This window comes from Pantherophis guttatus, chromosome 3 (genome assembly GCF_059756535.1).
Source record: "Pantherophis guttatus breed Tessera chromosome 3, ASM5975653v1, whole genome shotgun sequence".
Lineage (NCBI taxonomy): Eukaryota > Metazoa > Chordata > Lepidosauria > Squamata > Colubridae > Pantherophis > Pantherophis guttatus.
In genome coordinates, this window is record NC_142065.1 from 117,051,415 (window position 1) to 117,079,166 (window position 27,752).

The following is a 27,752-nucleotide window of genomic DNA, read 5'->3' on the forward strand; positions in this document are numbered from 1 at the left end:
GAGTGACATGGTTGTTAAGAAAGCTGCACGGGCATAAATGTGAGGATGGTCATAAGTGTGAGGACTGGTCAAAAGTGCGAAGCCCAGTCAGAAATGACTTTTTTCAGCCCTCTGAGTAGTCCCTATGTACATAGCCACGCCCACCCGGTCACATGACGAGCTACCCACGCATACACAGTCACGTGACCAGCTAGCCACGCCCACCCAGTCACATGATTGCCAAGCCACACCCCCAACTAAGCCACGCCCACAGAACATGTTGTTAAAAAAATTGAATCCCACCACTGGTGAAAGGGCCTCATAAGTGGAATAGCCTAGGGCCTCTTTTCATCTAAATCCGGCCCTGGTTGGCATCACAAGTCAATTGATCCAAGACTTTTAAAAGCAACCAAATGCACCAGTTGGACTGTGAGATGTGTTTGACCTAAAACGCTATTTCTTTGGGAGATTTTGCTGGAAACTGACCAAAAATTGTTTACAGGGTTTAAAAACTGTATTTAAACACACTTTTTTTCAAACGAAGGAAAAAATGAATGAGAAAAAAAATTGGCTTTCAATAATTGCGTTGATTAGATAGTTTCATTTTTGATCCCGGAAAGAAAAAACAAAGGGAACTTGGAAGTTTGATCCCCAGCCTTTCTACAAGATCTATCTCTATAACAACAGTACCTGTTCAACCACAGATAGGCGGCTTCCCGCTTTCTCATTTTTGAGGAACCTACTTTGTGGAACGCGATGACGACACAGTGGGCGTGGCGTACATACCGAACTACAAGGAAGCAGTGGCTGTGTGGGGCCGGCGCAGCGGTTTATAGTGGAGTCAACCGTTGGTGAGCGACTCCTGCTGCGAGCGCCGGTCTCCGAAGTAGCTGGGCACCTTCAGCTTTGATCGCTGCCGCGCTGCTGGTTCTGCTTGCTGCTCGTGTCATCTACCTTGCTAGTCCAGTGCAATGGAGAGCGGCGGGAGCGGGTCGGTGTCCGTGCGCGGAACCGGCCGAGAGAAAAAGAAAGGCAAGAATGCTGACGAGTCTTCGGTAGCTGCAGTAGCAGGAGAGCCTGGTGGAAGCGGCGGCGGCGGTAAACCGCGGAAATTCGTAAGTAATGTTGAGAGAAGGGTGGCCACCTGCCTTATTGCAGAGGGATTTGGGGGTAGTCCTTAGCCGAGCTGCCCTACCTGCCTTTTCTTTGGTTCCCTGCGCTGGTAGAGCCGGCTCGGCCTTGCATACGGATGCAGGCATTGTCCCATCAGTTTCTCGACGGGGCGAGGCAGGAAGTTTCCTTTCCTCCTGGGTCCGTCCAATAACAGAGTCTGAATTCTGCCTGCATGGATGTGATTCAGGCCTCGGTTCACGCCTTGCCTCACCAACTCTTTTGGAAAGTTTTTTCCTATAGATTTAGTAAGTTTTCCGCGTTTGCAGGATTCCTGGGCTGTATCTTGATTAACTTTAACCCCAATCTTCACTTGATTTTTTTTTAATGGCATGTAACATCTGCAATTTGCACCGTTCAACTTTCTATTCTGCTTTAAAACTCAGTTTCTATATCATGCCTGGATTAAGGTCCATTGAAAAAGTAAACATACATAACAGGCTGACCTTTACCTGCATTTTTTTAGCCAGCAGTAAAGTCTCCTTCCAGAGTGCTCTGAAACTGTTCTTAGAGTACTTTTGAAGGGATCAGGGCAGATTAGAATATAAGAGTTGAATCAGGCAAGAACCAGCTTAATTCAGCATTTGGTTTCCAATAGGAGCCAGCCAGATGTCTCTAGTTCCTCCAAGCAAGAGGCGGAAAAGTACCTTTCACTTGTTCCCTTCCCTTGTAACGTATATTTGGAAGCAACTATCTTCCTGGAGATAACTCTTTGATAGCTCTTTAATAAAGTTAGCCTTGTTGAATCATGCAATCCCTTTTAAAAGCAGTCCAAATTAGGGACTATCTTGAGGAAATGAAATTCACAACTATCTGTTCCACATCTTCTAATTAGCTTCACTGATCAACTTGTCTAAGTGTTTATTATTCATTCGATTTGTATTCTGCCTTTATTTTGTGCAACTCAGGGTTGTGTCTGTAATGTTCCCTTTTCTTCCAATTGCAATCCTGTGAGGTGGGTTGAGTGAGAAATAGCAACTGATTTAAAATCACCCAGCTTCCTTCTGCACCTCATGGAGTACTAGAACTCATAGTCTCCCAGTTTCTACTCCAACTCCTTAACTGGTAAAACAGGTTGCCTTTCTGGGGGCGGGGGAATTCTCCATTTTCACTTTCTAATGTCAGACATAGTTTAATATAACTCATTCATGTCTCCTCTGTTTTCCCAAACCTCAGATCCCGATTTCTTGCCTTTTCTTGAAGGGACATTTGGAGTCCTTTGATCATTTTGATTGCAATCTTCTACATGTTTTGCAGCTGAATTATATTAATTTTTCAAATATAAGCAGCACTGCATTGAGATGCAGATATAACATACATTTGTATAAGCTGCTTTATTTTTCAATGCATTTCTAAAGTTCTCTAGTATAGGATATTTTTTTCACAGCTGCTTCATACCAAGCTGATATTTTCATTGTCCTATTACGCTTGATTCCCAATTCTTTTTTCCAGTTAATTCCAGACAGCTCAGACTCTTATCAGCTTATATATGCAGTTACTTTTTGTGCATCATTTTATACTTACTTACTTGATCCTGTATTGATGCATACTTTGCCCGTTTAAATAGGAGTTGGAAGGTCATTGACTGCATTTCTGAGTACCTAGAAATGAACAAGGTGATTACTAAAAGCCAGCATAAGTTTTTGTTAAAAAAGATCATGACAGACAAATCTCATTGCCTTCTCTGATAAAGTGACTTAAGTTAGTGGATCAGGGAAATGCTGTGGATATAGTTTACTTGGACTTCAGTAAGGCATTTGACAAAGTAGATCACAGCCTATTTCTTGGTAAGATAGAACAATGTGGGATAGACAGTACCACCACTAGATGGATTTGCAGTTGGCTGACCAACTGTACTCAGCGTGTAGTGCTCAGTGGAATGACATCTATATGGAGGGAAGCATGCAGTGTTCTGTCTTGGGCCCAGTGCTCTTCAGCATCTTCATAAATGATATATATGACAGGCAAAAGGGGAGCTCATCAAATCTGCAGGCAATACCAGGCTAGAAGGAATTGTGACCACTTTGGAAGTTAAGCTCAAGATTCAGAAAAATCTTGATGGACTTAAGCATTGGACCATATTCAGCAAGATGCAGTTCAGTGATGTGAAAAGTAAGGTCCTACAGTTAGGCAGGAAAAACCAAATGCACAGGTATAAAATAGTTGTAGCTATCTTAACAGTAGTAACTGTGAGAGAGATCTAGTAAACCACCACTTAAGTATGAACCAGCAGTGCACTATAGCTACCAAAAAAGCCAGTGCAGTGGTACTTTGCATCAACAAGATCATGAGAAGTGATAGTACCGCTCTATATTGTACTTAGAATATAGATAATCCTTGACTTAAGATCACAATTGAGCCCAAAACAATGAGACATTTTATATATTTATATTTATATTTCATATTTTATGACTATTCTTGCAACAGTTAAGTGAATCACTGCAGCAGATAACATGGTGGTTAAGTGAATCTGGCTTCCCCATTGATTTTGCTTGTCAAAAGATTGCATAAGATGATCACATCATCACAGCAACAGTCATAAGTACGAACCAGTTGCCAAGCATCTGAACTTTGGCCACATGATCATGGAGATGCTACAAAGGTCATGTGAAAAAGGGTCATAAGTTACTTTTTTTCAGTGCTGTTGTAACTGAACAGTCACTAAATGAACTGTTATAAGTCGAGGACTACCTGTATTGTAACCAGTTCTGGTCATCATGATATAAAAAATATGCTGAGACTGTAGAAAGAGTACAGAGAAGAGCAGTAAAGATGATAACAGGTCTGGAAGCTAATGTGTATGATGAACAGTTAAGACAACTAGGTGTGTGTAGCCTAATGAAAAGAAGGATTAGGAGTGAAATGATAGCTATCTTTCAGTACTTAAGAGATTGTCACAGAGAAGAGGCGGTTGACTTGTTCTTCAAAGCCTGGTGGCTCAGCAGACTAAAAGCATTGTGATTAACACCAGCTGTCTGCAATTACTGTAAGTTCGAATCTCACCAGGCTCAAGGTTGACTAAGCCTTCCATCTTTTCTAAGGTAGGTAAAATGAGGACCCAGTTTGTGGGGGCAATAAGCTGACTTTGTATAAATATACAAAAGTATGAAGGCTATTGCTTAACGCATTGTAAGCCGCCCTGAGTCTCTGGAGAAGGGCGGCATATAAATCAAATTTAAAAAAAAAAAAGCACCTGAGGGCTGGACATAGAGCAATGGGTGGAAGATCATTAAAGAGAGATCCAACTTAAAACTAAGGAGAAATTTCATGATAATCAATGGAACAACTTGCCTCACGGAATTGTGGGCGCTCTGTTGCTGGAGTTTTCAAGAAGACATTGGACTGACATGATGCAAATGATGGATATTTCCTTGTAAGAAGCTAAAATAATTTTCTCAATTGTGAGGAAATTATCTGACACTATAATTATTGCTCTTTGTATCGAATTCTATATTTGAGCAAGGCCCTGTAAAATCCAAGCTGTTTTAGCCAATGAAGGTTATGTATATCCATTACTGTCTACCATTTGAGTTGCTTATGGAATGAAAATAGTGATAAAGATTACTGAGTTGGGTTGATTGTCCCAGAGATTGCATGCGGTATATACAAACCTATTACTAGCACTAGCACTTAGACTTATATACCACTTCACAGTGCTTCACAGCACTCTCTACAGAGTCAGCACATTGCTCTTAACAATCTGGGTTCTCATTTTACCAACCTCGGGAGGATGGAAGGCTGAGTCAATCTTGAGCCTGGTGAGATTTGAACTGCCAAACTGCGGGCCACTGGTAGGCAGCAGAAGTAGTCTGCAGTACTGTATTCTAACCTCTGCACTTAATTTGAGCTGCTTGAGATTTTTTGAATATTGTTAGCCAAATTTACTCATATATTGGTACCTTGGTATTCGTCAATAATTGGTTCTGGAAGATGTGACGAATACTAAAACCAACTAGTACTGTGACTTACCGTGTGACCCACTATTTCGGCCAGAAGAAATAATAATAATAATAATAATAATAATAATAATAATAATAATAATAATAATAATAATAATAATTTCTATACCGCCCTTCTCCGGAAGGACTCGGGGTGGTGTACAGCCTATTTAAAAACACAACATAAACATCAATTTAAAATTTAAAATTATTAAATAAATTTGGCTCCATTTAAAACCCCAGAAATTTAAAATACCCCAATTTAAAATTATCATGTCGATAGCCCGGCCTGGCGGAACAACAGGGTCTTCAGTGCACAGCGAAATACCCAGAGGTCGGGGATCTTACGTATTTCCGGGGGCAGTTCATTCCACAGGGCTGGGGCTCCCACAGAGAAGGCCCTCCCCCTGGGTGTCGCCAGCTGACATAACTTGGCCGATGACACCCTGAGGAGACCCTCTGTGGGAGCGAACTGGCCGGTGGGAGGCTATTGGTGGCAGAAGTCGGTCTCAAAGGTACCCGGGTCCTATGCCATGGAGCGCTTTAAAGGTGGTAACCAGCACCTTGAATCGCACCCGGAAGACCACTGGGAGCCAGTGCAGCTCGCGCAGGAGGGGTGTCACATGGGCACAACGAGTTGCGCCCATAACCACCCGCACGGCCGCATTCTGGACCAGTTGGAGCCTCCGAGTGCTCCAACTTGTCCAACGGAGAGGAAGGAAGAGAACCACCGCAAAACGGTGCCCCCTATTCCTAACCCCCTCAACTGCTTCAGCATGATACCATGGTCGATGGTATCAAAAGCCGCTGAGAGATCTAATAGGACTAGGACAGAGGAGCAACCCCTGTCCTGAGCCCTCCAGAGATCATCCACCAACGCGACCAATGCCGTTTCTGTGCTGTACCCCTACCTGAAGCCCGACTGGCACGGGTCCAGATAGATAGCTTCATCCAGGTGTCGGGGAAGCTGTCGTGCCACCACGCTCTCAACAACCTTCGCCACAAAACGAAGGTTGGAGACCGGACGGTAGTTGGCTAATTTAGCCAGGTCCAGGGAAGGCTTCTTGAGGAGGGGCCTCACCACCGCCTCTTTCAAGGCGGCAGGAAAGGCACCCTCACTCAGAGAAGCAGTTATAATCCCCTGGAGCCAGCCTCGTGTAACCTCCCGGGAGGCCAGTACCAACCAGGAGGGACACGGGTCCAATAAACACATGGCGGCACTAATCTTACCCAGAACCCTGTCCACATCCTCGGGAGCCACAGGATCAAACTCCTCCCAGATAATATTCTCAAGACCTACCCTCGTCTCCTCCCCTCGACTCATCCAATCGGAGTCCAAGCCATCCCAAATCCGAGCGACTTTATCATGCAGGAATTGCACAAAATCCTCAGCACGAATCATGAGGCAGCCAATGTCAAAAAGTTCTTTCTTGCGCGTTGACTACTGGGAGAAAAATGATGTCGAGCCCAGCCATGGCTTGACACATGATCCTTGAGGGGAACGACACACAAGCACAGCCCTCAAGCCAATGCTTCCAGGGGGGGCCCTAAACACCGGGTGGTTAGGCTTCGCTTCACGGTGATGGTTCACTTGGTGGTGGTGCTACTTAGGGGAAGTAACTAGGGAGTGGTACAAGATGGTGGATCGGGGTCGTCGCGACTACAATTTCTGGCTTCGATGGACGCTTTGATGGACGCTGGACCAGCGCAACACAGGAAGTTGCTGGAAGCCGCCAAAACTCAAGTCAGCTGCGACACACTGCCGAGAATCGGGTGCGGGGTGGCGCGGTACATTTAAAAGGCGCTGAGAGGCGGTAGCTCTCAGCACTGACTGAACAGCTCGTACTCGTCTTTAACTGATACCCGTTTGTAGCAAATTAAACGAACACTGGTGAAACAAGTAAGACCGAATTTGATTGTGATTCAGCGTTTGTTCGCATAGATGTGGATTAGAAAGCCTAGAGATAGTTTGAATACAGCCTCATGCTACATAACTAAGGTCTGTAGAGGCCAAAAACGCGAGGCATGGAGGCGGTGATGTGCTGTGGCAATCCTCGCAGCCTGGAACAGGTCTAAAACAGCATGTGGAGGCCAAAAACGCGATGCACGGAGGCAAAACGGCTGAAAGGTGGGGGCAGGCGGGTGGGCAGGGCTACATTTGGCGTATAAGACGCACCCAAATTTTCACCCTATTTTAGAGAGGAAAATGTGTCTTATACTCCGAAAAATATGGTAATTTTAATAACATTTTATAAAACTTAGCAATATGTTCATAACTACCACACAGTAAGATTTCCAATTCATTTTTAACGAAATCAAACCATAACTCTTTTTCTCTAATTAAAATCTTTCAGTTGTTGATATGTAAACCAATGGCAAACATAACCTCCTGATTCAAGTTCTTCCCTTGACTTTAGTGTAGAGTCGCCAGAGTTGAAAGATAGTATTTTACAATATGTCCACCAGTCTGGCGTTGCCACCATTTCTTTTCTAAAAAAAGATTCCTGTGGGGACACCCAAAGAAGCAATTTTGTAGAGAACCTTGTTTTCTATTTATTCCAAACTCTTAGTATGGCATGTCTAGCAAAATGTTTATTAAAATCAACATTAACTTTAGTTTTATCATACCATAGATAACCATGTCATCCAAACCTTAATTCATGGCCCTCTAATTCAAGTAGCCTCTTGTTCTGGAGGTTCACCCACTCTTAATCAGGCCAGACAGCGAGCAGCATGGCGTGACTGGCTGGGAAAATGCCGGGCTCCAACGAGCTTGGCAAAAACCAGCCAGACGAACCGACACGGGGATCTTTGGACTGAACCTGTCCTGTAGGGACAGTGAAGAAAGAGAGGCAGCTTGGTGTCTAAAGAGGGACAGGCAAGTCCCTTGGATAGCCCGAGAAACTCTCTCCGAGCTGGTGATGGGGGAGGCGGGGCGGGGCGGCGATCAGAGTGAATCACCATGAAGTTGGAGCCTCTGGAGCAAGCGATGTGCAGGAGGGAAGATTTGGACAGAGTGCTGGTGTTGAGTGAGTGATTGGCTAACCCACAGACAATAAAAAGAAAATTCTAAATATTTTTAACTACTAAACTATTACTAAAATTGCCCTGGCTTGGAAATTGCGGCTAAATAGCGGCGGGAGGAGATGGCGGATGGAAAGAGAAAGTGAGAATGACATGCGTGCCATAGAAAAATCCGAATAAAGAATTAAAAGTGAGTGACAAATGGAAATGTAAATCTGGAACTTGGATTCAATTTGGATTGGATTATAAACTGATTGGTGATATATAAAAGTGAAAGAAGAGGTGAAAACTGGCTTTTTTCTCTTTTATGACTCGATAATCACGGATGTGGATTACAAATAAAATGGCGATTTGTTAATTAGTCGAGTGGAACTGTGGATTATAGACATCTGCAGGAGAAGGAAGAGCATGACATGGAATTGTTTACTTTGAGAAAACCTTTGAAGAAATAAAACCTTGAACTTTTAAAGAGATAACTGGCGAGAACTAAGGAGGATATGTTTTTCCTACAAGAGGATAGACTGATGATTACAAAAGAGGGACCTCAATGCGACTTAAAACTGGAATAATTCAATCCGGAAAGAATAAAATGGAACAGGAATTTAATGAACTGATAAAGACGATGTGTTTGGAAATAAAGGAAATGATTATAAATTTGCATGGAAAATCGAAATCTGAGGAGGCAAAGACAGCGCTAGAATGCACTGAAGATGAAAAGGAAATGACTAATGAGAAGAAGACAAAGACAAAGAGACTGACTATGGAAAATTAAACAATTGTAATATTAAGTATGGACAAAAAGAAAAGAAAGAAGGAAAAGAGGGTGGAAAAATATAAAAAACTTAAATGATTACACTGAGATTTACAGTGGAAAGATAAAGATGGAAAAGAGATGGAAAATAATAAGAAATAAAGGACAAAATAAAAGATTTTATGATTTTAAAATATAAAATAAGCATACTGGGATTAACAATGAAAAGATACAAAAAAGAGAAAGGAGAAACAATGGGAAATATAGGGCAGAATAGGAGAGTGCAGAATTTTAAAATACAAAAGAAAGGAAGAAGAAGGGAAAACAAAAGGCAAAGAAGGAAAAGAGGGTGGAGGAGAAGAAAAATATTAAAAACATAAATGATAACACTGGGATTTACAGTGGAAATATAAGAAAGAGGGAAAAGGGATGGAAAATAATGGGAAATAAAGGGTAAAGATTTCACGATTTTAAGATACAAAATATTAATAATGAAAAGATACAAAAAAGGATCAGAAAAGTAGAAACAAAGGGATAACTGTAATAAATGTCACATGCTCAATAATATTGGAGGTTTATAGAATGATAAGTTTTAACAATATGAATAAACCAGTTGGGGGAAATGTAATATTTGGAATATTTCAAACTATATATTTGAAACACAATTAAAAAGAGAAAAGACAAATTAAGATATTTTAAGAACTAATCGGATTGGGTAAAATGAGAAAGGATTAAGATGCGCTTTATAAATATATATTTGAATAAGTGGAAATTTATTGTTAAGATGTTTTGAGAAATATATTTAATGATTGAAATTGAATGTAAAACTGAATGAAATTGAAATGATAAAAATGATTTAAATGTTATACTTGCAAGAAGTAAAGCAGAAAAAATATATTGGTAAAAGTAAAAAAGATAAGAGATTAGAAAATTGTTTGAGTAAAGATTTGAAGGAAAAAAGAGAACAAGATGAAATATATTGTTAATAATTAAAAAGATAAGGAATGGGGGCTGCCTGAACTCCACAATGGAAAACATTAAATTGAAAATGAATACAGCAATAGAGAGAAATGAAGGAATTGGAAGCGAGGAGGAAGGAGAGAGAGGGACGGAAGAGTAGGGAGGAAGGAAAGGAAGGGAAAGCAGAGTAGGAGAGAAGGTAAGACGGGGGAAGAAAGGAGGAGAAGGAGAAGGGAAGGGGAAGTAGAGAAGAGAAGAAGAAGGTGGGGAAAGAAAGTTGGAAGGAGAAGAGGGAGAGGCTAGGTTTGAGGAGAAAGATTGCTGTACAATAAAAAAAAAGATGAAGTGGAAGAAAGGCAGCTCTGAACAAACATATAAATATATTAAGAAAAAGAATGAATTGTTTAAGAATAAAAGAGGACAAGTATGTACAAATAGTAAAGTTAGAATTTAGGGATAAATGAAGGTGTTTATGTATGCAAGTATAGAAATACTGAGGTATATTCAAAAAAAAGGAAAGGGGGGAAGATGATATTGACAAAAATTGTAATTGAGTAAAATGTATTTGAATTTGACTAATTGTATAAGATAAGGAATGACCAACACTGTTCAAAAAAAAAAGAAAGATGTGGGTGAAGGTGGGAGAGGAGAAAAGAAAAACAAACAAACCAATAAAACTTGTTTTTTTTAAAAAATCAGGCCAGACAGCATGCATTGAAATACAGTTTCAAGTCTGGTAAACCCAAACCCCCTCTTTCCTTAGCATCTTGCAATGGCTTGTATCTAATTCTTGGGTTTTTTTCCTTGCTGTATAAACTTGGAAATATCCTTCTGCCATTGTTTAAATGGATTACCGGTTGTGAATATTGTAATGTCTGGAATAAAAAGAGCATCTTTGGTAAAATATTCATCTTAATTACAGAAATTCTACCCAATAGTGATAGGTGCAGTTTGTCCCATCTTTGTAGGTCCTGTTTAATATCCCTCCAAAAAGGCACATATTTAGGTGAAATAAATAGAGATTATGTTGACAATATAAATATTATTTTATATTTGTATTTGTCAACATAATCCCTATTTATTTCACCTTTTTGTTGACCCTAAAACCCAACTTGTTGAGCCAGGTACCACCTGTTCTATACTTGTGCATTTGGTTTTTCTTGCTTATGTGTAGGACCTTTTGTCACCACTGAATTGCAATTTATTGAATAGGGCCCAGCATTCAAGTCTGTTAAGATCCTTGACTTTGTCTTCCAAAGTATTAACTATTCTCCCTAGGCTGGTGTTGTCTGTAAACTTGATGAGTTCCCCTTGATGAGGGTGGATTTGATTTAAATCACTAGTAAAAAGGCTCTTTTATGAAAATGTTCTAGGCCCAACAGAACCTTGAAGTACAACACTGCATGCTTCTTTCCATGTAGCTCAGGGGTCCCGAACACAGGTGGCAGGCAAGTGCGCAAGGCTGCATTTATACCAGTGGCACACACGCATGAAACCTTCCCTCCCCACCCCACTCCACAGAGCCAGAAAGGCTGAAGTAGATGTAGTGCCATTGAGTACAGTTGGTCAGCCAATTGTGAATCGATCTGGTGGTTGTACTGTGTGTCCCATATTGTTCTATCTTACCAAGAAGTAGCCGCTGCTCTACTTTGTCAAATACCTTACTGAAGCCTAGGTAAACTGTCCATAGCATTTCTCTGATCCACTTTAGTCATTTACTTTTCTGCTCTGATTACCTTCTTACTGCATTAAATCACTAAATCAGGAATTCTTAGTGTAAATATTGCAAGCAAATTAAGGAGTTTGCATTTTATTTGTGGAGGGTGGCATGTAAAGCATTCCACTGGACAAGCTTGCTGCCAATTCATTTGAAGATGGGAAAATGAAAATGTTCCACTTTTGCCTGAGCAAGTGGGAAAAAAGTTGCTGCAGCAGCTGCTGTTTCTGCCCCATAGAAAAACCTGCTGGATCAAGTGCAATGTGGACAAGCTGCCAGTGTGTTTCAGTGAATCCCTGTTGCAGAGAAAGTGAGAAAAAAGCAAAGACACACATTGATGAACTGAAAGAAATAGGGGCTTTAAGGCAGTAGTCCCCAGTCCTATCCTGCTGTGGCTGCTGGGGATATTTGCTGAAAAAGCTTTCAAAAATGAAAGACCAGGGAGGGGTGGGTGGGTGGGAGAGAAGTTATTTTCTTTGTAAAGGAGGAGTCTGATGGTGCACATCCCCCCCCTTCCATCCCAGGTTTTCCTTAAACCCACATTCTGGGCAGAGAGGACCACTGGTTTGAAAGAGGGTTAAAAGAGGCCATCTATGTTAAAATTGAACAGCCCTCTCTCATCAGAGGGGGAGGAATATGACACTATCACTTGTTTACAACATAGTCCTTTCAGTAGTTCCAAGAAGGTTCCATACCCATTGCACTCTGATTCAGGTGACCCTGAGGGCATAATAAACTCCCAAGGTTCCTTAATGACTCTTGGAGACTAATGTCTGACTTTCAAAGTGCTAACACTAGATGATTGCCAGGAATATAAACCCTTCCATTCCCCACCATTCAGTCAGAACTGAAAATGCTTCTTGAATGAGAAGCAAAACGTCTTAAAGAGAAAAAACAAAGAAAAAACCCAGTGGCCTTTTGAAAAATTATCTTTGGGACAACCATGACCTGGATGACTGAGAATCTCCATAGACAAACAGATTTCTGTCATATCTGTCTGTCTATCCATCTTCTCTCTCGCTCTCTGTCTCTCATGTACAATAATACGGTATATCAAGGAAGCAGCTACTTAGTTGATACTGCTTATGTAGTAATTCATCATGAGAACCCATCATCACAAGACAACCTGGAGTTCCTTTTCTTTGAGTAGTTGCATAATAATGACTGCCTCAGTCTAGGTGTGATTTGCATTTTTTTTTTCTGTTGTTGGGGCTTTTGCCTTTTATGGTACATCTGTCAAAAGTTTAAAATGTTGATGTGTTACAGCAGTGCTCATTTTAGACAGGGCAGAAGTACAAATGAGGCAGTCATAATGCTTTAGTCAGCCATCAGTAAATGATTTCTACTTTTAAAGTAATATTAAAACATGCTGGATACTCCTTTGGGTGTAACAGTTTCAAAAGTGCTTGCTTGCTAACTCATTTCATCACTGCACTGTTCCGTTAGCTGTAAGCCTTTGGGTGGGTAGCCTGTTTCCTGTATTTGAAACCACAAAGGGAGAGAGAGAATGTCTTAGTCAGATATGAAATGCTAAAACAAGGGAGGTTGAGTTCTTTTACCCAAATGAGAAGTATGAGAAGTGTGTTTTGCTCAAATAGAATTTAAGCTTGAGGCTGCAATATAAAGTGAAGTAAAATACTGCTATAGTCAGCAGTGTATAGAAACATGGAAGATCTAATGTGAAGTTCTGATCAGCTCCCTTGATTTCTTGTCCCTCACCATCTATGGGTTAGAAGGTAAATTGCTGTTATGATTGCCAGCTTCCATATGCTAGTTCCTTTTTCCTCAGTCCCATAATTGTGTATCCTGAACTTACAGCTAAACTGAGAGGAAACAAAATTCCTGAGTTTCTAAGTGTGTTAGTCTGAAAACAGATATTAAAATTAACGAACCCAAAAAATAGAATTTCATACACGGGGATTAAAGTGAGGATTAGATGGAATACAGAAAGAAAGAAAAATTGTAGATCATTTATAACTTTGCAGGTTCCAATCGGATTGGGTCCTGCAACATTATCCTGGGACACGTATTTTCATTCATTTATAATTTTGTGGAATCTAAATATAGTACGTCTAAACCATGGGGTGATTTTACTGAGCCACAGTTAATATTTTTTAAAGGCCCACCAGTCATAGACAAAGAGCCAAGTTACATGCATGCCTAAGCTGTTCTACTTCCTGAGTTTGAGAGGGGGATCTTTGAGAAAACATAGAAGGATATAGAAAAAAAAGATAACATAGTAGCTAACAAATCAAGCAAGAGAAAGGTAAAAGGGGACATAGAACCACCAAGAGCAGGGGTGTCAAACTCAATTTTATTGAGAGCCACATCAGCATTTTGGTTGCCCTCAAAGGGCCAGTTGCATGTAAGACTATGATGACTCACAGTGGCCAGGTGGACATGGCTGGTTGGGGTGGCTGGATGGTCACAGCCGGGTTGGCGCAACTAGGTGGGCATGGCTGGGTGGGCGTGGCTGGCTCGATGCCGCTCACTGGGCACAGGTGACTCAGGATGGCTGTGTCAGGACGGAACAAGTCATTCTGGCTAACTCAACATGGGGACAGTTCAGTACCTCACAAGCTCCTCGCCTCCCCAAACTGCTGGCAGCCAAGCGCGCGCGCACACACACACTGCATTCTACGTTTGGGGATTTTATCCACAGAGAAAGGAGAGAGCCTTCTCCCCAAGCCCAGGCATGTTGCAAGCTCAGATGTGGATAAAAGTCTCCAAGCTTGGAATGGTGTCTCTCTGTGTGTGTGTGTGTGTGTGTGTGTGTGCATGCATGCGTGTGCACAGCATGCCAAAGAAGATGTTCCCCTCCCAATCACAGACATTGTTGATGTTTCCCTGTTTGGTGCCCCCTCCCAGCATAACAGGAGGCAGAGAATGCTGCTGCTTTGTGTGTAAGTGTGGAGGAGAAAGTTTGCAGGAAACAATTCCTACTGAGTCCAACTTCTACCTTGACAGATCTCTGGAGAGCAAGAGGAGGAGGCAGGGGAGCAACGCTCCCTGGTCTTGCATGAGGGAGGCTGGCCCTTCTTGAAAGGGAATCCCTGTTTTCAATCGTGTATGGTAAGGATGCTATCTTGTTGAGGCAGCCTTTCCTCATGCAGCTCGGCCACCAGCCCCTCCTCTCCAGAGATCTGTCAAGGCAGAAATTAGACTTGGAGAAAACGCCTTCCTGCAAACTTTCTCCTCCACGTAGCAGTGGTATCCTCTGCCTCCTGGAGGGGGGGGGGGCAGCCAAGGCTGGGAGGGGGGACCCAGAGGTCTCCAATGGAGGAAGGTGAGACCAGAGTGAGCCTCAAAGCCTCATCCACTAGAGAAGCCTCGCTGTCCCTCTTAGGCCATTGTGGAGGATTCGTGGATGGCAGCGCAGGCTGCCCAAAGCCCTGGGCAGCAGAAGGCCAGTGCCCAGCCTGGCCCTTGAGCTCTGGGGACACTGGGACATCGCAGCCCAGCCAAGTCCAGCCCTGCTTCCCTGAGGCACCTGGCTACATTTACCTCCTCCTCAAGGCTGCTGCTGTGCTCACTCTCTTTGGCCAGGTTGCTCATGGTGGATGCAGAAGGGCAAAGTGTGTGGGTCAGAGAAAGACCCACTCTCTGTCCATGCACAGAGACAAGGCTTTGTAAGCAAAGCATCCTCAGCGATAGGATGGGAGACCACCAGGAGAGGCCAGGAGTTGGGGGCAAGGGGATGGCGAAAGGGCAGCAGGACTCCTGGTGGCCAAGTGCTAAGGCAGGACTTCCCTCAGACCCTCCCTTCCTCTCATTCCAATCTCCTCCCTCCCTCCCTCCCTTTTCTTTCCTGCCTCCCTCCTTCTCATTCCGATCCCCTTCCCTCCCTTCTTCCCTCCCTCTCTCAGTGCCCAGGAAGGGACGAGGAGAAGGGGAGAGAGTGGCAGCGGTGGTTGTGGCTTTACTGGGTGGGGAGGCAGGGGGTGTCCCAGTGAAAGGTAAGTGCTTGCAGGTGGCAAGTGTGCGCTTCTGCTTGGGCTCTACTACACCCTGATGCACAACAATTTTGTGGCAGCCCCTGGGCCGGACACAGTCAGCCTTAGAACTGGTTCGTGGGGCTGCCCTGGAGACAAGTGGCCAGTCCCCGCCGTCTCGGCCCCAAGCCCTGCTGGGCACTCCCCCTGGCCATGTGCATAGGAGGCAGCGAGCGCATGGGGACTAGTGTCCCCAATGACTGTGTTGTTCTGCAGGCTACTGTGTTCTGAGTGCTTCCCTTTCAATGGGGTGCTGCCTCCTGTGTGCGCACTCAAGGAGAGTGCCAGGCTGTGGTGGGCAGGGACCGGCCCCTCAATGTCTCCTGGGCAGCCCTGCAGGCCAGATCTAACCACGTTGTGGGCTGGATCTGGCCTGCATAGACCTAAATTTGATATGTCTGATCAAGAGAGTTTTATACTCCACTTTGGCTGCTATTCTACGTCACATGCTACACAAAGACTTAATGTTTTTGCATTTCTGGTTTAAGGAGATTATCTTAGCCTTTATTCTGTGTTTATAACTTTTTTAAAAAAATAAAGAGTGATAATTTGCATTTTCTTTTTGTTTGCTTTGGCATTGTAAACATGTTCTGCTTATAGAAATCATCATGTATTAGTGGATTCTTGCACTGGACAGGGGTTGGACTAGATGAGTTTCACAGATTCTCCACAGTACCTTTTAATACTTGTATGATTATATGAATGGTGGTTAGTGTAAGGATTTGAACTGCATGGTGCTTACAATGCTATTTGCAATCCTGATAAGGCATTGTTCTGTATGGCAGATGTATTTAGTCAAACAGACTCATAGCTTGTAGCTGCTTTTGTGATCTATCTAGCTCTATGCACTAATCTCTGTAAGCAGCTATCTTTCAGATCTGTGCAAAGATTGCTGTCAACAGCAGTGACATTGGAACTGCAGCTTGCATGCCTGACTGTGAACTCCAATCTGTCCAATGCCCATTTCAAATACAATATGCATCCCAATATCTTACTGTACTATATATGCTAATGCTTATGTTCTGGAAGGCTGAAAAAGTTTTTATTCTTTCTAAGTAAGTTTTGTAAGATACAGATGAGGGAAAATATGAAGTTCCTCCTTTGTGTTGAATTGACTACACCAAAAGATGTCGATATATGAGCCATGAAAAAGTTTGTGGTTTAAAAACAATCTTCAAAGTGTCTAAAACAGACAATCCTACAATTCATACTTAGCTTTTTATTTTGTATTCAGAATATTTGCCTTTACAAGTTCTTTAGGTTCTTTAAGTGCTACAGTATTCTAGTGATATTCAGGTTTGCCAGATCATAACGATACAGTGAGTAATGCCATGTTGGAGGCTTGTTTAAAATTTCACAGGTTTGGAAAAGAGTTTTCATGTTTGATCATTAATTGGAAATGAGTAGCTTTTATGTTCTCTATGAGCTAAAGATGGGATTGTGAAGAATATATTGTAGCCAGAGCAAAAGAGAAAGTTGAGTCTGCCAGGGATGGTAAGCTGAATTCAGAAACTCCAAGGTCACATTTGCAAACCGGTAGGGAAGGTAAGTGTATCCCACCTCTGAGCGGTATATAAGTGTAAATGCTATTGCTATTATAAATGTTAGCAATAATATGTTCATCACTATCACACAGTAAGATTTCAAATTCATTTTTAACAAAATCAAACCCATAACTCTTTATCTAATTTAAATCTTTCTTTCAGTTGTTGATATGTAAACCAATGGCAGATGTAGCCTCCTAATTCAAGGCTCTTCCCTCGACTTTAATATAGTCTCACTGGAGTTGAAAGATATTATTTTACCATACGTCCACCAGTCTGGCTTTGCCATCATTTCCTTTCTAAAAACGGCTTCTTGTGGGACACCCAAAAAGGCAACTTCATGGAGAACCTTGTTTTATATTTATTCCAAACTCTTAGTATGGCACGTCTAGCAAAAAGTAATTATTAAAATCAGGGTGAATAAAAATCAATGATTTTTTTAAAAAAATCAAAAAAATCAGATTTTTTAAAATTTAAATTGGATTTTTTTTATTTAAATCGGATTTTTTTTAAATAAAATGCTTTTTGAGGGAAATATGTTACCATCCAAAGGTTATTCCATCATGAAATAAAGATTAGTTTTTTAATTATGTAGAATAAGGCTGTATATGTTTAATTTTTTTGGTAAATAAATTCCATTAATCCATTCACAATGTCATGCTCTTCCAGAGGTTTTTGTAAGATTATTGGGCAGTTTCTCTGCCTACAAGATATTATCACAGGTGCTTGGTTTACTTTTGCAGGTCTCAAAACTGAATTTGACTCAACAGAGATCACATGCCTCTTCTTCACAGCAAAAATGTTATAACATGAACAGAGTTGAGAAAAAGACCTTAATCCTATTGTTCTACAAACCTATGAATACAGAATCAACCCCTTCAGTGCTAAGTTTCAAGAAGTTCAGTGAACAGAATAGAAACAATATTTTTCTGATTGTTTGGAGTAGAATAGATCTGCACAAGAAGAAAGTGAAACTAAGTGTGAGGAGGAAGGGGCAAGCAGACAAGCAGTACAAAATAAAAGTGAAACTTTCTGAGCACAATACTGCACAGCCACAGACAGACAAGTCTTTGGATCTTTTTGTGTGTGTGACCTGAGGTTTATCACATTCTTTCCTTGGAGGAAAAAACCTATAATGGCAGCAGGCTGTAAAAGAGACCCAGTTTGGCAATATTTTAATGAAGTTCCTTTACCTATGCCTACCTAAGGCAGGCATGAGTGCAAACTGCAAACACTGCAACAAAGAAATGCAAGGCCTGGTGGCCCGAATGAGGCAACATCATGAGAAGTGCTGTGATGAAGATGACCAAAGAAATACATTTGAACAGGCAGGATCTTCAGGTTGGTAAACATTTTTATTGAATCATATTTCTAAAGACTGCCTTGAACTGTCATGTTTGAGCAAAATTATATTTCTTATTACTGCATGTTACTGTCATTTGGTACAGTTATGAAGAAAAGCAAATATTCCTTTTGGGGCAGTGCTGTGTACAATAAGCAGAAATTGTATAAACAATAAAATAACAGCATTGACTTTTTTGTTTAGGGGAATTCATGGATTCTGGAAACTATCCACCTTCAAGATCACCATCCTCCTGTTCTACAGTTTCAGAGTTATCCATCCAGGATAGTGCTTCATTAGCATCATCATCATCAGACACCCACAGCCACATATCACTATCACCTAAAAGAAAGAAAAAACCCTTTCCTCCTAGAACCACCATAGATAAGTTTGTGATAAAAACTAGCAGATTAGAAAAAGAGTTAATTGATGAAAAAATTGCCCAGTTTGTTTATGCAACAAACTCTTCTTTCCGTCTGACTGAGAACCCATATTTCATTAATATGGTTCAGTCACTGAGACCAGAATACAGTCCACCCAGCAGAGCAGATGTTGCAGGGAAACTGCTGGATAAAGTGTATGACAGAGAAATGGAGCAATGTGCAACAGCTCTGGAGGGTAGAATTGTTAACCTAAGTATTGATGGGTGGAGTAATGTCCACAATGATTCTATTGTATGTGCTTGTATAACAACAGAAGAAGGGAAAGTCTTCCTTGCACAAACAATTGATACGTCAGGAAATGCACACACAGCAGAATACTTAAAAGAAGTGGCAGTAAAAGCTATAATAACATGTGAACAAAAATTCAAATGTCTAGTACGCAGTTTGGTCACAGACAATGCTGCAAATGTATCCAAGATGAGAAGAAATTTAGAAGAGCAGGAAGGGAATACAAAGCTAATAACATATGGTTGCAGTGCTCATTTGCTGCACCTCTTAGCCAAAGACTTAAGTGTTCCAGAAATAAAGACTAATGTTGAAATTGCTAAATACTTCTGTAACAATCATTTTGCTGCAGCAGCTCTGAAAAGGATAGGTGGAACCAAGCTAACGCTCCCACAAGATGTTAGACGGACCTCAATGGTGGATTGTTTTGAGCAGTAGATCAAGAACTGGCCTATTCTGATGACAGTTTGTGAAGAAAATCGAGATAAAATAGATGGCACTGTCACGGCCAAAATCCTCAACATTGGGCTTAAGAGAAATGTTGAACGTATGCTGAGCATCCTAAAACCCATCTCTGAAGCTTTAAACAAAATACAGAAAAATAGCTGTTTTATTGCTGATGCTGTTGAAATTTGGAAGGAACTGAGTGAACACTTAAAAACAGAACTACACATGGACAGAATTAAATTACAAGCATTAAAAAAACAAATGGGACAAGTACTGTCTCCAGCTCATTTTTTGGCAAATATTGTCAATATCCAGTATCAGGGTCAAAACTTAAGTGCTGAGGAAGAGGAGTTAGCTATGACATGGGTATCCAGCAATCATCCATCTGTAATGCCAACTATAATAAACTTCAAAGCTAAGGGGGAACCATTCAAGAAATATATGTTTGCTGAAGATATTTTAAAGAAAGTCACACCAGTGAACTGGTGGAAGTCACTTAAGCACTTGGATTTAGAGACTGTTCAAGTAATGATTTCACTTTTAACAGCAGTAGCTTCTTCTGCAGGCATTGAAAGAATATTCTCTTCCTTTGGACTCATTCATTCTAAATTGAGAAATCGTTTGGGACCCGATAAAGCAGGAAAGCTTGTTTTTCTTTTTCAGATTATGAACAAAGAAGAAGATGAAGATGACGAGTGAGCTACAGAGGACAGTATTTAAGTTTTTCATGTGTAGGCTGGGCTGACAGTCCAAGTTTCTTAAATATATATATATATATTTTAGCCAAATTAGTTAACAAACATGGATGTTTGTTTAAGCAAATAACATATGTTATTGTTTCAGTTGAATAAATCTATTTAAATTGTTATTATTAAGGTAATGATTATTTTTCTCCTTCCTAAGTACAACAGAAAAGTTGTCCAAATATGAATGATTAACCTATTAAACTGGGGATAAAAAAACTAATATGAAAAGTTGTTATTCTAAAAATCTTCATCTACTTGCATATTAAAGTTATACCAGCAAGAATTAGTCTTTATGTAGAAAACTGTGATTTAAATCAAGCCTTACTGACTAGTGATTTAAATCGTGATTTAAATCAAATCCACCCTGATTAAAATCAACATAAACTTTTTTTTTTTGAAAAGTTTTTTTTATTTTTTAAAGCATAAAACATAAAATATATCTTTTTAGAGCAAGGATTTGATCCGGTATAAAGTAAATACAATTATTCACATTCCCTCAACCAATTTTGTTCCAAATTTTATCCATTTACCTCTTTAAAAAAAAAATTAAAAAAGAAAAAGAAATCTTATTCTAAACATTTAGATTTTATTTTTATTTTTATTTTTTTTATTAAAAAGTTTTACAAAGATGATTTCCCCCCCCCAATATTCCCCCCACCCTTTTCCCCTCCCCATCACCCCCCTTCCCCCCTTCCCATCCCACCCGCCTCCCCAGACTTCCCAGAGCAAAATACAGGGTATTTCAATTAACAATCATAAGCTAAATTAACCCAACTATTCTTAAACTACCAAATCCCCCCCTGAAACCTTAACTCCACTATAGATAACATAATACTTCTAAAATTTAACATTCATTCATAAGCTATTTGATATTTTCTTGTCTGATACTTATTTTGAACATAATCAATCCATCTTCTCCATTCCGATATATATATCTTTCTTGTGTATAGTCCTTCAAATACGCTGAAATTTTCGCCATTTTAAATTCGCTACTTTCAATGTCCATTCTTCAATAGTAGGCAAAGAGTCCTTCTTCCAGTATTGCGCTACCAACGGCCTAGCTGCTGATATTAAGTTTAAAATCAGTTTAGTCTCTAATGCTGTACAATCCGTAGTTATACCCAATAAAAACAATTGAGGAGTAAATTTCAACCTTTTTTTTTTAGATTTTAAACATTCTACTATGTCACCCTAAATTCTGAACAATTATTTCCAAATAGACATCATTCCAAATCTTTGTCATTTTAACAATCAATATTTCATATATATTCCTCATTTCTAAGACCCATTACATCGAGTCTATATTGTACCTCTTTTAAATGGCAACTAGTATCCATAATCTTGACAAAGAATATTTTCCTCCTCTCTTAATTGTTTCTAAATCAATCAACCTTTCCATCTAAAATTTGTCACTCCCAAAATACTTTATTTTAAAGTCTAATATTTAACTGATTCATAATTTAAATAGCTATTTCCCAACAGTGTTTTCCGCCACTTCTATCTCTTATTTATTTAACTGGTTCACAGTTTGGCTTAACTATTCTCTAGTATTGTCTCCTCCACTTCCTCCTGAGTTTATTTTTTGGCTGGTTTGCATCTTAATCAGTTGCTTTCCAGCGATGCTTTCCTCCACTCCTAACCTTACTTATTTAAGCTGGTTCACAGTATAATTTAACTGCATACCAACGTTATCTCCTTCAATCCTCCTAAATCTATTATGAAACTGGTTCGCAACTCAAATAGTTGCTTCCCAGCAATGCTTTCCTCCGCTCCAACCTCTATTTTTAACTGGTTCACAACTGTCTTTCAGTTGCTCTCCAGGTATATTTTCCTCCACTCCTAACTTTTTATTTTTTGGCTAGTTCACAGTTTTGCTTTAACTGTTACCTAGCATATGCTTTCCTCCACTCCTAACTCTAATGGCTGGTTCACAGCTTTACTTTGGCTGTTTTCCAGCCCGTGCTTTCCTCCACTCCTAACTCTTATTTTTATTTTTAACTGGTTCCCAGTTTTGCCATAACTGTTCTCCAGTATGCTTTCCTCCACTCCTATCTTATTTGTAAGACTAGATCACAGCTTTACTTTCACTGTTCTCCAGAATCACGCTTCCCTCCACTCCTAATTTCATTTGTTTAACTAATTCATAACATTTTATTTTAATTATTGTCCAGCTTTATGTTTTCCTCCATTTCTACATCTCTTATTCAATTATTTAACTTTAAATTAATTCACAATATATTACTCATATTCATTTTTAAATCCATTCTCCTCCATATCTTTAACTGATTTAAAATAAAAAATTATATCGACAAATATCTTAGCTCCTATTCTCTCCTAGGCTTTCTCCCATGCCATATTTATTTCCAGTGAATATCAACATTTTAAATCACTTTAAAATCAATTTTCTATAATTATTAAATCTGTAATTAATTCTTCTTAATATCCAGCACCTTAGAGAACATCATCTTCTAAATTATTAGGTCTGTAAATAGAGCTTAAAAATTCCAAGTTTAAAAAGGTATTAAAACATCCAAAAATCATAATTTTCAATCATTTGTACACTCATTTTTTCCTAGTCAAATTGTTGTATATTCATAAAATCAACTTAGATAAAAATAATAGTGAAAAAAGAGAGAGAATAGTAACAATAATAATAGTTAAAATAAAAACAAAAGAAAAAACAAGAATAAAAATAGGAAAGAGAATAGAAATATAACAAAAGAATTTGAAAAGAGAATTAGAAAAAATAGAGAGGGGAAAAGGGACAAAAGAAAAAAGAAAGAAGTAAGAAAAAAAAATTGAGAGAGAGCCCAGAGAAGAATGAAGGTATCTCCTAAAATTATTCAAAGATCAAACTCCCAGACACCATTACATCCATTTAATTCAAACTATGGTATTTTGTTATCTTGTTACTTTATATTCCATTTTTTTTCCTTTTCCAATCTATCTGAGTATATTTATTTTCCATTTCAATGTCCTCAAAGTTATAAGTTCTATAAAGTTAATTCTGAATTGACTATTCCATATATGGTATCATCATGTTCTTCTTTTGTTGCCATGCCCTTTTTCTCTTGTTGTCACGCTTAATAAATCAGTTTTCATTATTCCATTTAGTTTCTTCTTTCTGATCTTCAATATCCTCCAATAAACAGATTATATGTCCAATTATATGTCCAAAGTCAAGCCTCTTGAAATTTTTCTCAAAATAATCCACTTTAAGTAACAGGTAACAAAGTTTCTCTTTCAAGTAACAAGCAGTCTGGAGTTTACACTTTCACTTTTCAGCTGGCGGCCATCTTTTCCATCTCCGTTTGTCTTTTATCTTTACTTTTAAAAGCATATTTGTTTCCTCTTTTCCTTCCTCTCTCTCAAACGTAATCCAATCTCGTTTATCCACAAAAAATAAAAAAAGAAGACCAAATCTGTAATAAAATCATTTCCAAAAAGTCTATAATTAATGCTATCTATCAACAGGTCTTTTCTCCACCATTCATTTGAGTCTTTTTGCCCCGATGTTTCTCAGCCGCTGTTAAGGCTGGGGCACACTTTTTATAAATCCAGCATTTACGGGCAGTTCCCGCCTGGGCAGAAGTCGACTCACCCGGCTTTCAAACTCCCTGCTCCACTCTCCGCTTCTCACTTCTCCTCCTCTCCTCCAGCACGATCTTTGTTCCTGGTTGCTGCGGTTTTGGGACAGCCGCTATGGCTGTCGTTCCACTGCCGCCGGCGTGAAAGGAAAAACTCCGGGCCCGAGGAACTTGCCCATTCCTCTCGGCTGCCCAAGGGGTCCCTTCTTGTCTCCCTGTCCCTTCAACACAGGGGAGGTCTGAAGACCTGTCGGCGGCAGCTTGGCAGACAAGGTTTTGGCAGAGCTCTGCGGAGCTCGCCATTTCCCCGTCTGTATCCCCGCGGCGCCAACCAGAAGTCCAAAATCAACATTAACTTTAACATTTATCATAGCATAAATAACCGTGCCATCCAACCTTAAATCATGGCCCTCTAAATAGAGTAGCTTCTTATTCTGAAAGTTCACCCACTCTTTTAACCAGGCTAGACAGCATGCATTGAAATACAATGTCAAGTGTGCTTCCTTCAAAGTCCAGGAAAGAATGACCCAAACTCCATTGTTTATATAGAAAGGTACTTTTACTAGAAAATGAAGTGAACGCAACCAAAGGAAAGCAGAATCTAAGGCAATAAGCGCGAAAATTGCATATAGAAAGCATCCCCTCCCACTGTCCACTGTAAATCCTCCAATCCAAAGGTCTCCTGGGGGTCAGGTGGAAGCACACATCTGGCAGTGTCATCAATCAGGAATGCCACGACCGTTGACCCGACAGCAGCTTCAAAGATACAGTCCGGTGGCTTAACTATCACTTTCGATTTCTCCAGATTCCTCCAGCATGCTTCCCCCCTCATGCTACCTAGCTCTCTCCCCTCCCGTTACTATGGCAGCCAAAGCAGTAAAGGCGGAGGCTGACATACAATTTCAAATCTGGTAAACCCAAGCCCCTCTTTCCTTAGCATCTTGCAATGGCTTGTATCTAATTCTTGGTTTTTTCCCTTGCTGTATAAACTTGGAAATATCCTTCTGTCATTGTTTAAATGGATTATCAGTTGTGAGTATTGGTAATGTCTGAAATTTAAAAAAAAAATCATCTTTGGTAAAATGTTCATCTGAATTACTGAAATTCTACCCAATAGTGATAAATGCAGTTTGTCCCATCTTTTGTAAGTCCTTTTTAATATTCCTCCAAAGAGGCACATAATTATTTTCAAACAATTTTATATTTGTATTTGTCAATATAACCCCTAAGTATTTCACCTTTTTCTCAACCTTAATTAAAACCTGACTTTTTAGTCAATATATCACTGTCTTGAGATGACATATTCTTGATCAACATTGTTGTTTTCTGTTTGTTTCTTTTAAAGCTTGCTAAAGCCCCAAACTCATTTAATTTCCTCATCAAATGTCCTATATTATTTTTTGGGTCTTATAATATATAATATATTTGGTTATAGAATAATAACCAAATCATCAGCAAATGCCCTCAATTTATAAACTTCTTTCTTGATACTTATAACCCTTATTTTATCATCTTGCATCCTTGTCTCGTACCCTTTTGAATTTCACATGAGTTAGTTAAATCACCATTAATGACAATTTTTGTTTTCTGTGATGTGTAAACTGTTTTGACTCCTAAAATTCTATCCAAAGTCCACTTCTTCCAGCACTTCAAACATAAAAACCCAATTTAAATTGTCAGAGGCCTTCTCTGCATCTAAAAATATTAAGGCTGCTTGTTTCTCATGATATTGTAAACATTCAATAATATTCAAAACAGTCCTCACATTATCTCTTAGCTGTCTTTTTTACAGGAAGCCTGGTTGATCTTCATGCATATATGAGTATAGAATTTTCTGTAGTCTTTCAGGCAAAATTGCAGCAAAGCGTTTATAATCATTATTTAATAATGAAATTGGTCTGTAATTCTTTGCCTTTGTAACATCTTGACCCTCCTTTGGTAACAACACAATATTGGCTTCTTTCCATGTCTGTGGTATCTTTCCCCCCTGTAATATATCATTCATTGTATGTATACTTCAGTGGTTGAAGAAGTTCGTTCTCAAAAAACTTAAAATATTGGCTTGTAAGGCCATCTGGGCCTGGGGCTTTACCTGATTTCATTTTTTAAAATGGCTTTTGATATCTCAAAGGCAGTTATTGGATCATTCATAAGTTTTCTCTGAGTTTGTGATAATTAAGGCAGCTGTTGTTTCATCTATTTTTGACATATTTAACTCCTGTTTTTTATACAGATTTCAAAAGAAGTTATGAAAGGACTTCTTGATAAGTTCATTGTCTGTTATTACATTACCGCCTTCACAAATTTTCTCAATCATTGTCTTTTCTCTTTCCTTTCTTAATTTATAAGCCAGCCATGTTCCTGGTTTATTTGCAAACTCAAAGTGTCTTTGTTTTGCATACTTCAATTTTGCTTCTATTTCCTGTACTGTTAACATAAGACAGTTGTTGCTGAAACAATTTAATTTGATGTAAAGTTTTAGGATCCGTAGGTGTCTTTTGCAATTCAATTTGTTTGTCTGATTTCATCCAGTATCCTTTGCATCTCTTCCTGAGATTTTTTTCTTCTCTAAACAATTGTACTGTATAAAATAGCCCCTCATAACAGCTTTACGAGCATCCCATACAGTCGTTAAACTTGTCGCTTTACCTAAATTATTATCAAAGTATTCATGTAGTTTCTTTTTACAGTCTTTTACAATCTTTTCCTTTTGCAGAATAGATTCATTTAATCTCCATCTAAAACTTGAACACTTTCATCTAAGAACCAAAAGCACTGGGTTATGATCAGAAAAAGATTTAGGTAAAATATCCAGTTTCAAAATTTTGTTTGTGAGATTTTTATTTTTATTTTTTTTTGAAAAAAGTTTTTTATTTTTATTTCTTATACACATATTGTAAATGTACATTCTCTTATCCATGACTGATCATATATATATACATATTTTTTCTATCGAAAGCATAAAAATAAGACATTTTAATTACATTTGGGGTTGCTCTTCTACTCTCTTTTCCCTCTTTTCACAACAAACCTTCTTCTCCTCCTTTCTTTCCCCTCCCTCCCTCCCTTCTCCCCTCTTCTACTTTCTTCCACCTCCTCTCCTCTCCTCTCCTCCCCTACTTCTCCTTCCTCTCCCCCACTCCTCCCCTCTTTCCCCGTTTGCGAGATTTTTAGAAGTCCATATTATGTCAATCTTTTAAAAAGATTGATATCTTTCTGAAAAAAAGGGTATATTTACTAGTATAACAATTTTTATATCTCCATGAATCTATTAGTACTAAATTGTCCATCATCTCAAAGTCTTGGTAGTTTAACCTGGGATGGTTTAATTCCCTTGGAAGATGTTCTATCCAAAGCTGGTACAGTCACTCTATTCCAATCCACCAACATAAATCAGTTTGTATATAAAAAAGCCAATAGCTGATCTATTAAGAATTTTAAAAATATGCTTTTATTATCATTTGCCTATACATGCCAACCACTATTGATTTTATTCCATTAAGTTCAATTTCCACTGCTACAAATCTACCGTATTCATCTGCTTATAAGTAGCTTAGGTTTAAATTGAGGTTTTTTATATAAGACAACTCCATTAATCTTTTTTAAACCAGCAGATATAAATTCCTCCCCTAATCGCTTATTAATTATTTCTTTTTTTAAAATTTTTTTCATTGAAATTTATTATAATACAATACAGTATAATCAGTCAGACAGTGTTATTTTTCTACACAGGTTAGATTGATTTTTCTTTTACTTTTCATCGTAATATAATGTAATTTACATATGCATCTTAAGATTTATATTAACTTTTACCTATTCTTTATTCTATTATCTTTTTTTTATTGAAAAAGTTTTTCAAATACAAATTTTTCCCCCTTCCCCCCCGC

At 39.3% G+C, this 27,752-nt stretch overlaps 1 protein-coding gene across 2 annotated transcripts in view; it reads left to right on the forward strand.

The window, feature by feature from the left end:
* The first annotated feature begins 740 nt into the window (after positions 1-740).
* The window catches only part of DIAPH1 (diaphanous related formin 1), a 196,226-nt gene continuing 169,214 nt past the window's right edge, over positions 741-27,752 (forward strand). For both annotated transcript variants that reach the window (XM_060686588.2, XM_087891213.1), the window contains exon 1: positions 741-1,094. In XM_060686588.2, coding sequence (XP_060542571.1) covers positions 951-1,094 — 144 coding nt within the window. In that variant the 5' untranslated portion in view covers positions 741-950. The remainder of the gene's footprint in view (positions 1,095-27,752) is intronic.